Source organism: Chiloscyllium plagiosum, unplaced genomic scaffold (genome assembly GCF_037043375.1).
Source record: "Chiloscyllium plagiosum isolate Xiang-an unplaced genomic scaffold, Cpla_swu_hap1 HiC_scaffold_14, whole genome shotgun sequence".
NCBI classification, from domain to species: Eukaryota; Metazoa; Chordata; class Chondrichthyes; order Orectolobiformes; family Hemiscylliidae; genus Chiloscyllium; species Chiloscyllium plagiosum.
The window spans coordinates 59,600,392-59,613,278 of NW_028270152.1; the positions used below are offsets into that span (position 1 = coordinate 59,600,392).

Genomic DNA, 12,887 nt, shown 5'->3' on the forward strand with positions numbered 1-12,887 from the left:
AGCTCCTTGAAAGTAAATTTACAGGTAGACAGGATAGTGAAGGCGGTGTTTGGTATGTTTTCCTTTATCGGTCAGAGTATGGAGTACAGGAGTTGAGAGGTCATGTTGCGGCTGTACAGGACATAGTATTCCAAAAGTGGCTGAAACAGAGTGTAATTCTGGTCTCCCTACTATTGGAAGGATGTTGTGAAACTTGCAAGGTTTCGGAGAAGATTTACAAGGACATTGCCAGGATTGGAGGATTTGAGCTATAGGGAGACATTGAATAGGCTGGGGCTGTTTTCCCTGGAGTATCGGAGGCTGAGGAGTAACCTTATAGAGGTTTATAAAATGAGGAGGGGCATGGATAGGATAAATAGACAAGTCTTTTCCCTGGAGTGGGGGAGTACAGAACTAGAGGGCATAAGTTTACGGTTTGAGGGGAAATATTTAAAAGGGACCTAACGGGCAACTTTTTCACAGAGTTGCCAGGAAACTGAAGAAGGCTCATGCCCGAAACGTCGATTCTCCTGCTCCGTGGATGCTGCCTGACCTGCTGCGCTTTTCCAGCAACACATTTTCAGCTCTGATCTCGAGCATCTGCAGTCCTCACTTTCTCCTGTTTAGTGATAGAGGCAGGCAGCTTCTTTGGATTTAGAGGAGTGATGGCCTAGTGGCATTGTCGCAGATTTGGTAATGCAAAGTTGAAAGAGTCCCCATCCTGAATAATGGGGGGAAGCCAACACATTGATGCAAAGTGATGATCCAGCTTGGCGTTGTCCAGAGCTCCTCAGCATTACACTGACAGTCAATTTGATCCACTCTGCATGAGATCTCGAAATGGTTGGAGGCACTGGATATTGCAAAGACTATAACCCTGACAAGATTCCAACAATAATACTGAAGAGTTGTGCTCCTGAAATGGTGCACATGTAGCCAAGCTGTTCCTGTACAGCTACAACACTTACATCTCCCCAACAATATGGAAAATTGCCCAGGAACATTCTGCACACAAAAAGCAGGACAAATCCAACACAACCAATTATTAGATCATCAGTCTACTCTTGATCATCAGTAAAATGGTAGAAAGTTTCATCGACATTGCGATCAGGCTACACTTGCTTCGCAAAAACCAGCTCACTGAGGCTCAACAGAGTCATATTCACAGAGATACAGTCTGGATTCTGCCAAGGCCACTCAGTTCCTGACCTCATTATAGCTGTAGTTCAAACACAAAATTAAATTGAATTCTCGAGGTGAGGAGAGAGTGACTGCCTTTGATATCAAGGTTGAATTTGTCTGAGTGTAGCATTAGGGAGCCACCACAAACTAGAGTCAATGGGATTCAGAGGAAAATTCATTACTGGTTGGGGTCATACCTGGCTCAAAGGAAGATTGTTGTGGTCACTGGAGGTCAGTCATCTCTGCAGGAGTCCCACAGGACAATGTCTTTGTGCCAACCACCTGCAGCTGCTTTCAATGACTTTCCCTCCAGTATAAGATTAGATATGACAATATTGGCCAATGATTCCACATGTTCAGCACTTTTGAGAGTCCTCAGATATTGGAACAGTACATATCCAAATGCTGTAAAACCCAGATATTAGCTAGATTTGAGCTCACAAGTGGTAAGTAACATTTGTGCCACACAGCTAACAGGCAATGACCATCAACAAGACACAAGCTAACCATTGCTCCCTAATATTCAATAGCATAACATCACTGAATCCCTCACTTTCAAAATCCTGGGGGCTATCTGTTGACCAGAAACGGCATTGGACTAGCCACATAAATACTGTGTATTTCCAGCATTTTGCTTTTATTAGACTTGTTAGTACAATTGACCTATTTCTGCAATGCAAATACTAAGAAATATGCAAAGTATGCCACAAGTTAGATCTCCTGTGGGTTTACCAGCTCAGAAAGAAATTTCTCCAATTTCATTAAAGTCCAATGTTTGGGAGATACAATCATTAATAGAATCTAAATCACTTCCGAACAGCTTAACATGCACTTCTTTGCTCGTGAAGAGAATTGTACATTGACACTTTTAGAACCAACCTTCTGATATTTCTGCCACCATCTCTGGCTTTGTTTTAACCGGCATGCAGGAGGCTTATTTGAAACAAACATATGAAGTTTGTTCAGTGAATTAAGCTGCACTCCTGATACACTTGAGGGAAGAACCCATTCCGGCAGGATCTGAACCTTGGCCACCCGAATTCTAGAACAAATTAAAGCAGCACTTGTTACCATACAATAAACTGTCATCGTTGTGATGATAATGCAAATACTGCAGAAGAGATAAAGTAGGGAAATGAAAGAGGAAGAACTCTAACTTTATACATGCAATATCATTCTGAAGGGATTTTAAGAAATCAAGAAAAATACAATGATATCACCTTTTAAAGTCTAGGGATATCAGAGCACGGCAGCAAAATTTTAATTGCTACAAATCATGTATTTGCTGTAAAACAAAAATGAAGCAGTTCCAAGCTCATTCCAGATGAAAGACTCCGGCCTGAAATGTCAGTTTTCCTGCTCCTCAAATGCTGCCTGACTGCTATGCTTTTCCAGCAACACACACAACTCTGATCTCCAGCATCTGCAGACCTCACCTGACTCCAAATTAAACACTATTTCTCTCTTCCAGGCATATAAGACACAAAGTAGTGGCATGTTTTATACAATTTTTACTGTGTACCAGAGTTGTCAAATGCAATGAGATCATTCCTATTACTACATTTTAAAAAGCAGCTTAAAGATGACTAAAACATTAACAACCTGTGTTCTGCATAGACCTTGTTAAACCCAACTACAGGCTTGGGCATAGCTTTCCATACATCTCTCAGCCAATGTCAAGGACAATGGGACTAGATTCACTCTGCCTTATTTATCAGGTGAAGCCAAACACTTGCAATGGTTTTTAATTCCTGATTTGCACAGTTAACTTTGGGGCATTCATTCTGCAGCTTCACCCTTCTACTTCTATCCTGCCTGTTATATTAGATTAGATTTTTTAGATTACATTACATTATAGTGTGGAAACAGGCCCTTCGGCCCAACAAGTCCACACCGACCCGCCGAAGCGCAACCCACCATACCTTACCTAACACTATGGGCAATTTAGCATAGCCAATTCACATGACCTGCACATCTTTGGACTGTGGGAGGAAACCGGAGCACCCGGAGGAAACCCACGCAGACACGGGGAGAACGTGCAAACTCCACACAGTCAGTCGCCTGAGGCGGGAATTGAACCCAGGTCTCCAGCGCTGTGAGGCAGCAGTGCTAACCACTGTGCCACCGTGCCGCCCTGTGATATATTAAGCAAAAAAAAAGGTTCATTATACCAACTGATGATACTTAACATAGTTAAAAATCACAACACCAGGTTCTCGTCCAACAGGTTTATTTGGAAGTACAAGCTTTCGGAGTGTTGCTCCTTCATTAGATAGCTAGTGGAGTCAGATCATAGTGGAGTATGATCCTACTACATTTGCTACCTGATAAAGGAGCAGCGCTCCGAAAGCTTGTGCTTCCAAATAAACCTGCCGGACGAGAACCTAGTGTTGTGCGATTTTAAACTTTGTCCACCCCAGTCCAACATCATGGATATATAACATGACCTTAAAACTACCTTTCCTGACGCTGCCAATGACTATGTTGCTGTGCTGCTTGTAAGACAGCCAATACTAGAGGAAATATTTTCTCTAATATTGGGAAAACCAAAGCCACTGAGAGATCATTCCATAGTCACCAACTCTAAGCTTTTCCTAGCAAATGGCTGAAGCTGCACCAATCTGATCACAATTTTGGTGTCATGCGTCTGATCACATATCTGCAGAATGTTTTAAACAATCTCATTTCACTCCTAGAATATTACGCAACTCTGGCTAAGCTCATCCATTGCTGAAATGCTCTCCCAAGCGTTTGTTTCCTGTAGACTTGACTTAACCAAAGCACTCGTTTTTACACCTATTTTCTGCCCTCCATAAAACAAAGCGCTACTGCCATATCTTAACATGAGGTAAGTCCCATTCACCTATTAGCCATGTGTATGTTGAGTTATGTTAGTTCCAAGTGAACAGCATTTTGCTTGAAAACAAAGATAAGAATTTTAAGCCCTCTTCTTTAGTCTGGAACCATCAAAATATCTACGCTCTTGAATTCTGGTCCTTGAGTAACCATGATTTTAATTGTTTCATACTTAGTGGTCTGGCTTCAAATGTCAAGGCTCTAAGCTCTAACAATCCATCCCTAAAATTCACCTTCCTTTTTTCCTTTAAAAGACTCCTTAAAATCTCTTTGACCAAACCCTTGCCATGTGCCTAATACTTCATGCTGGAACTCAGTGAAGTTTGTTTGATGCCCTTGAACTGTCTTGGGACATTTCACATTTGTGCAGCACCAAAAGAATAAATTTAACATGCATCAGTAAGTTAAGATGATTTGGAAATGAGGGAACTAGCAACTAAAGAAACGTAAAGTAGACAAAAGTAGACATTGGGCCACTTCAAACTGATGCTGGAAGCCTAGTGATGGGAGATAAGGAAATATCAGGAGAACTTAATAAGTACTTTGCATCAGTCTTCACAGTGGAAGACATGAGTAATATCCCAACAATTAAAGGGAGTCAGGGGGCTGAGTGGAGTATGGTTGCCATTACAAAAGAGAAAGTGCTAGAAAAGCTAAAAGGTCTTAAAATTGATAAATCTCCTGGCCCCGATGGGCTACATCCTAGAGTTCTGAGGGAGGTGGCTGAGGAAATAGCGGAGGCGTTGGTTGAGATCTTTCAAAAGTCACTGGAGTCAGGAAAAGTCCCGGATGATTGGAAGATCGCTGTTGTAATCCCCTTGTTCAAGAAAGGATCAAGACAAAAGATGGAAAATTATAGGCCAATTAGCCTAACCTCGGTTGTTGGTAAAATTCTAGAATCCATCATTAAGGATGCGGTTTCTAAATTCTTGGAAGAGCAGGGTCGGATTAGAACAAGTCAACATGGATTTAGTAAGGGGAGGTCGTGCCTGACAAACCTGTCGGAATTCTTTGAAGAGGTGACAAGTAGGTTAGACCAGGGAAACACAGTGGATGTGGTCTATCTCGACTTCCAAAAAGCCTCTGATAAGGTGCTACACGGGAGGCTGCTGAGTAGGGTGAGGGCCCATGGTGTTCGAGGTGAGCTATTGGTATGGATTGAGGATTGGCTGTCTGACAGAAGGCAGAGAGTTGGGATAAAAGGTTCTATTTCGGAATGGCAGCCGGTGACAAGCGGTGTCCCACAGGGGTCAGTGTTGGGGCCGCAGCTGTTCACATTATATATTAATGATCTGGATGAAGGGACTGGGGGCATTCTAGCGAAGTTTGCCGATGATACAAAGTTAGGTGGACAGGCAGGTAGTACTGAGGAAGTGGGGAGGCTGCAGAAGGATCTAGACAGTTTGGGAGAGTGGTCCAGGAAATGGCTGATGGAATTCAATGTGAACAAATGCGAGGTCTTGCACTTTGGAAAAAAGAATACAAGCATGGACTACTTTCTAAACGGTGAGAAAATTCATAAAACTAAAATACAAAGGGATCTGGGAGTGCTGGTCGAGGATTCTCTAAAGGTAAACATGCAGGTTGCGTCCGTGATTAAGAAAGTGAATGCAATGTTGTCATTTATCTCAAGAGGGTTGGAATATAAAAGCACCGTTGTGCTACTGAGACTTTATAAAGCTCTGGTTGGCCCCATTTAGAGTACTGTGTCCAGTTTTGGTCCCCACACCTCAGGAAGGACATACTGGCACGTGAGCGTGTCCAGCGGAGATTCACACGGATGATCCTTGGAATGGTAAGTCTAACACACGAGGAACGGCTGAGGATCCTGGGATTGTATTCATTGGAGTTTAGAAGATTAAGGGGAGATCTAATAGAAACTTACAAGATAATACATGGCTTGGAAAGGGTGGACGCTAGGAAATTGTTTCCGTTAGGCAAGGAGACTAGGACCCGTGGACACAGCCTTAGAATTAGAGGGGATAAATTCAGAACAGAAATGCGGAGACATTTCTTCAGCCAGAGAGTGGTGGGCCTGTGGAATTCATTGCCACAGAGTGCAGTGGAGGCCGGGACGCTAAATGTCTTCAAGGCAGAGATTGATATATGCTTGATGTCACAAGGAATTAAGGGCTATGGGGAAAATGCGGCTAAGTGGAGTTGAAATGCCCATCAGCCATGATTGAATGGTGGAGTGGACTCAATGGGCCAAATGGCCTTACTTCCACTCCTATGTCTTATGGTAAGTACACAAGTGCCGTGCCTCTAAAAATGATCATACAAGTCAAGATAATTCACCTGTAAAAACACTGGAGAAAAATGTTCACCAGAACAAATGTTGGACAGAGAAAAAAACATAAGGTTGACGATGGCTAGTTCAAATATACCATTAGTATAAATTGAGCATGACCAACATTTTTTCTTTTCTTGACTGGTTACACCTCACACAACGGTTACCTCTGTTCTCTACTGCCCATGTAGGTAGTGGAATGTCTCTTAAATAAATAACAGCACTTTTGGGACACATCAAAATTGGCCAAACGAATAGTATGCTGGGAAGGAAACCAAGATAGTAAGCTAGGAAGCTTGCAAAATTCACTATCAAATTGGATCAGGCCAGACAGATTAGCAAGCCATTTACACTGGTTGACTATATTAAATAAATGTTGACGAGACAATGCTGCAAGATTTCTGATGGAACAATAGATCGGAGTTTCCGAAAGAGCTTGACTCCTAGGGTTGACTAAATCAGTAGCAAAATTACAATACCCAATACTGCCTTTTGCAAAACCTTTTCCTGGGACAGAAATTCATTCACATGGAGTAACTAAATTATGTTAATTACGTAACATTGTATTGAATTGCTGTAACTACATAAGAGGAATCTGCAGGCAGTCACCATGCTGACTGAATGAACAATAGTAAGCCAGTGTACTTGGGATAACCAGGAGAAATGTATTTAACAGGGGACGCTCTGAAGAAAACATAATTACAAGGTGCAGGAACCCTGGGAGCAAGAAGAACAGCCTTAACCTCAGTTCAGCCAGATGATATCAGAGTAGTATAAATTTCTTTACTATCTTAGTGTATCCTAAGTGAATTTTAAACCAATTGGAGAACATAGTAATTTAAGAAATTTAAGGTTACTTGGGAAATTAGAGGGGAAGACAAGTTTCTTAAAATTGCATGCAAACATTTTAAGTTTCAATGATAGTAATCCATGTCTTGTGGTAAACCACATGTCATTATTAGTGCACGAGTCCCAATAAGTAAGTGCTGAATTGCAAGAAACTTGCACTGAAGTCAGGATATTATTACATGCCATATATTTACAATGGGCCACAAAACATTGTTTATTTTTATCTTCTTCCTGCATTGTTAATTGCCTCCTTATCACATTACCCCACCCTTCCAGCAAATAAAAATGAGTGAGTTAGTGGGATATGAAGTGCAATCTGGCAATACATTCAAAGAGTCAATTTCCACATCAACCAGAGCTAACTGGTAAGCCATATGACCAAATCACTGGTGAGAAGGATCAGAAAATCAGAATTAATCATTCTTCTCTTAAGATTCACTTCCAGCAGCATCAACCGGACATTGGAAGTCACAGAGCCCATGGGGGCGCATTATATTTCACAATCTTAGTTGTTAACAATAACAAAAGCACCTCAACACCATGTGTGATCAGCTAAATTAGTACACCAAGCCCTAACTTGATTACCCTCATCAGGTGAGTCATCAGCAAAGCTCTTAAGCTACTGTAATATTCAACATGGTAAAATGATAATATTTGCATGGACACCTTTTATTTTAAATTTAGATTACACTGAAAGATAGTTAATGCATTTTAATGTATATCCAAAACTTTAGAAAAGCAATCAGTCAAAACAGGAAATTTTAACAATATCAATGCGTGCTCATGGCAAAGTATTGTTGAAGTTTAAAGATACTACCTTTAAACAAACATCAGAACAAAGATCCAAAGAGTGGCAAGACACAATTACCACCTTACCCATCAGTTTGAGTTCTTGTTTCAAGAACTTTAAATCTCTGACGGCCAATAGCTTTCACTTTTACAGTTTCAATGCCATATTCTTGTTCCTCCCTATATTCATAAATCTCTGCTGTCGTCCCAAATTCTGGAGCTCTGTCTGAAGGATCACTAAGAAAGCAAAAATAATACAGATCAAGAAAACAGAATGGATAACTTTTTCACTCAGTTAAAGAGTTTTCACACAGGGAAAAATTTCGTCCTAGAATGGTAGTAGGATAAATGCATCAATTCCTTAGAACACTAAAGTGTTCATATACTTACATTCTATTACAAGAATTCTGTATACAGTGCATTTCAAATGGAGCATTTTTTTTTTTTACTATATTTGTGGAAAATAATGAAGCAGAAACCAACACCACTGTGGTTTTTCACCTTTGGGACCTTGGTTCAAAGCTATCTGATTTGTTGGAATATATGTCTACTTCAGGCCTCAAACAAAATAAGCCATGGCTGCATGCAATTACCAGGTGGAGTAGATAAAATATTGACCCAGATTTTCCAATTAGTTTTGGAACAGGTACAACTAATGGTATTCCACTTCAAGACTTTTCCAGCTGCATTTCTGAGACTGGCATGTCTTTCGTGCAACCACTGGAGGAAGCTGGAGTGTGATCCACTTGGTGTAGGACCATCAGACATCAGAGCAGAAATTAGGCCATTCAGTCCTTTGAGTCTGCTCCACCATTCAATCTTGGCTGATAAGTTTCTCAACCCTATTCTCCCCGTAATCTGGATCCCCTGATACTCAAGAACTTATTGGTATCAATCTTAAATATATCCAATGATCTGGCCTCCACAGTCTTCTGTGGCAGTGAATTCTCTGGCTGAGGAAATTTCTCCTTATCTCCATTCTAAAACGTCTTCCCTTTATTTTAAGGCTGTGCCCTTGGGTTCTAGTCTCTCCTCACTATGGAAATATATTCCCAACATCCAGGCCATTTAGTATTCTGCATGTTTCAAATAGATTCCCCCTCAATCTTCTAAACTCCAAGTATAAACCCAGAGTCCTCAACATTCCTCATACGTTAAGTTTTTTATTCCTGAGGTCATTCTCGTCAAACTCCTCTGAACATGCTGTCGTACAGCTGGTTCTTTTTCTCTAAAAGCTGTTCCTTTTCTAAAGGATACTGTGTCATAGAATCCCTGCAGTGTGGAAACAGGCCTTTTGGCCCAACAAGTCCACACCGACCCTCCATACAATAACCCACCCAGACCCATTCCCCTATCTTATCACTCTACATTTACCCCTGATTAATGTACCTAATCTGCATATTCACCTAACCTGCATATCTTTGGATTGTGGGAGGAAACTGGAGCACCTGGACGAAACCCCAACGATCAGAAATAATCAGCAGCATGACCTCACACTTTCCCATGTTGTACTCCATCTGCCACTTCTTTACCCACTCTCCTAATCTGCCCAAATCCTTCCTTCGGCAGCCTCCCCATCTCTTCAGTGCTACCTGTCCCTCTGTCTATCTTTGTATCATCTGCAAACCTAGCCAAAATGTCCTCAGTTCCTTCATCTGGATCGCTAGTGCACAAAGTGAAAAGTTGTGGCCCCGACACAGCCTTGCGGAACACCCCCATCGGCTGCCATCTTGAGAAGGACCCTTTTATCCACTCTTTCTGTCAGACAGCCAAGCTTCCATCCATGCTAGCACCTTGCCTCTAATACCATAGGCCCTTATTCGGTCGCCTCCTAAGCAGCATCTTGTCAAAGGCCTTCTTGAAGTCCAGGTAGATAACACCCTTTGCCTCTCCTCGGTCTCACCTGCGCGTTACTTCCTCAAACAATTCTAGCAGATTTGTCAGGCATGACGTCCCTTGAAGAAACCATGTGGATTGTGCATTATTTTACCATGCACTTCTAAATATTCAGAAATCTAATTCTTCGCAATTGATTCCAGGATCTTACCCACGACTGTGGTTAGGCTAATTGATCTATAATTTTCCATCTTTTGCCTTAGTCTCTCTTTAAACAGGAGTGTCACATTCGCAATTTTCCAGTCCTCTGCGACCCTCCTTGATTCTAGCAAATCCTGAAACAGCACAGTTGCATGCCAAGAATGCCATATATTTTGAGTTCAATAATTTATCAGTCACAAAAGTACTTTTACAGCTTCTGAGGATAATTAAGTGTCTCAGTGTCAACTGATTGCATAGGGAAGCAAGTGAATTAGTAAGCAGACATGGATGTACTTGGGGGTGAATATTAACAATTACAGAAGTACAGGTGAAGGGGGTAGAGTTTCAGAGGAGGAATTCAAAAGCCTGTGATTTCCCACATGCTGTGGCGTTTTAAGTTTTTAAATTTAGTCTCATTTGTCAATTCACCTCTAAATATCATTTGGCTTCCATTCTCTGCCTCTATTTAATCTAGGCATGGGCAGCACTGTTATTTCTTAATTTTTAACTTCAAACCGTCGACAATTCACCTGGTGGTGCTAAAAGAAAATGCAGTGATTTGTACCACATTTGTTTATTATAATCCACTTAAATGCTTCTGCAACCAGCATGGCATAAAAAATGATATTATGTTGAGAATAAATTAAAATTGTTTTGCCGGTGAAAATTTCATACAAAGTTTCATGCTATAAATGAACATTTTTAGCTAAATATATTCATGTAAATTAATTATATCAAGTTACAGTACACTGACAATGAGAAATGTTAATTCCACACAAACTGCTCAATTTTATAGAAAGAAACTTTCTCTGGTACAAAGGTTGCAGTGCACGTGTGCATCCTAACACTTGGATTCACAGCTGTCAAGTAGAACAGAGGTGAACAAAGGAGGCAAATCCTCTAATTCCAAGGATTTCTAGAAATTTACCTAAAAAGTGGAAATCACATATCACAATTTTGTTTTTTGTTTCAATAATAATACAAAATTAGTGACTTTCTTATAACACGTTATTTCTATTATCAGGTCAATTGGTTTTGGCACATCAGCTTAGTCTTGTTGACTACAATTTTCTGTCAAGTAAAATGTGTCAATTCAAAACCGACTTTCGCAGTCAAGAGCATTAATTAGGCCAACACATAAAAGAAGTCCTAGCAGAGTCTTACTATTCATCGGATATGACAATAAACATAAACAACTTCTACCTATTCTTGTCATAACACTCACCTGCAACAAGAGCAGGATCCTGAGGTAGGAAAGTAGATTCTGGCACACCAATAGCAGAATCAACAAGCAATTAAAGTTGAGGTAGGCAGGAGCTTGGGTCCAAGCTAGTGCAGATCCAAGAATTATTCGTGCAGAATCACTGACACAATGTGAAGAGGAGAAAGGAATTCTCTTGGTGTCCTGGTTTCAATCAACACCCACAGAAAAAACCTCTCAGCTTTTTTTATTTTTCTACTGCTGCTGCTTTAATAGCTTTGTTTCTACCTACATAACTAGTCATTGTATTTCAAAGTAATCAGTTGTACCCAAAGCAATTTGAAACATCATTGATTTATAAGAGGGTTAGGTTGAGTGGCATTCATATTTTTATTCTTTCTTGAATGACATTTGTTCTAGTCTTATAATTTTCTCCCTTTTGACCTTAAGAAAATGAAAAACCAGCTAGTTGTTAAAGTTAAGAGAACGTAGAAAAATTTATTCTATGCTCAAAGGCATATCTACTTTAGAAGAAGATCTTGCAAAAAATACATTGGTTCAGCTGGGAAACAAATCTCAGTAACCAAAATTGTTTGCTCATCAGCAATACAATCTTTTGCAATCTTTTTGAAGAATCAATATATAACCTGCTTTCCAACAATTCATGAAACTATTTTAGGTACCAGTAAACTATGCATTTGCTACTATTCATAACATATCATTTTTTTCCTCCTAATTATGAAAACATACATTCTGCAATTTGTGAGACATGATTCAACAATTAAGTGATTAGTTAAAAAATATTTTTGAATGTGGAAGAAATTAACCTGTAGGCAAGAACACCAAATGTCCTGTCTTTTTGAATCAGGTTTCGCATCATGGATACTTCTTGAGGGCGAAATAGCTGCAATGGTAAAGTCTGCCCAGGAATTAGAATAACCGCAATATGAGGAAGAACTGGAAAAGTCGGACAACTGTCTTCATCATGCACGGTCCGGCCGTGAAACTCCTCCATTTCAGTTCCTAAGTACTAAGGAGCAGAAAAAAAAAGTTATTATACATTAAAAGTACATTTTTATTGAAAAATACAATATTTCACAACCTACACTTTACAATATTTAACAACAAAGATGCATATATTCATGAACACGCTAACAAAAATTAACTGAGAAAATTTACATTTCGCAATTTAAAAACCAGATTATCTTGTTTTTGGCATTTTCTGGTGGCAGTCAGACAAAACTGATGTTATATTTTTCCATTTACATAACTCTTGAACCAGAAATTAGTCACCGGAAATAAGCCTTTTTCGTGCTTAGTTTATTGTCACTGGGCAGATGGTGAAAGTGGCAACATCTCTAGACCAGTCCCCAGATATTAATCTCAGCATCTGGGTTACATGTCTTTAAATAACACCAGAGCAGCTGGTGGAATTTACATTAATTCCACTGATTAATACAAAAAGCTAATGTGGAATTGAAAGCACGTCTGTGAATGAAACTCAGTTTTGCAATAATCAACTAGTTAACTTATATGCTTGAGGAAAAGAAATCTACTATCTTTGTTGGCTCTGACTTACACATAACTCCATATACACCACCAGAAATGGCCCAGTAAGCCACTCAGTTGCCTTAAACAGGTAATCAAAAGGAATAAAACCAGAAGAGCTGGCACCCACTTGGGCATTGCAAATGCTAACAATAT

General features: G+C 40.1%; 1 protein-coding gene across 1 annotated transcript in view; it reads right to left on the reverse strand.

The window, feature by feature from the left end:
* crbn (cereblon) overlaps positions 1 to 12,887 on the reverse strand; it is a 51,471-nt gene that overhangs the window by 19,816 nt on the left and 18,768 nt on the right. Inside the window, exons 3-5 of the mRNA XM_043708387.2 lie at positions 12,011 to 12,213; positions 8,033 to 8,182; positions 2,041 to 2,203 (exon numbers count right to left, since the gene is read on the reverse strand). Coding sequence (XP_043564322.1) covers positions 2,041 to 2,203; positions 8,033 to 8,182; positions 12,011 to 12,213 — 516 coding nt within the window. The remainder of the gene's footprint in view (positions 1 to 2,040; positions 2,204 to 8,032; positions 8,183 to 12,010; positions 12,214 to 12,887) is intronic.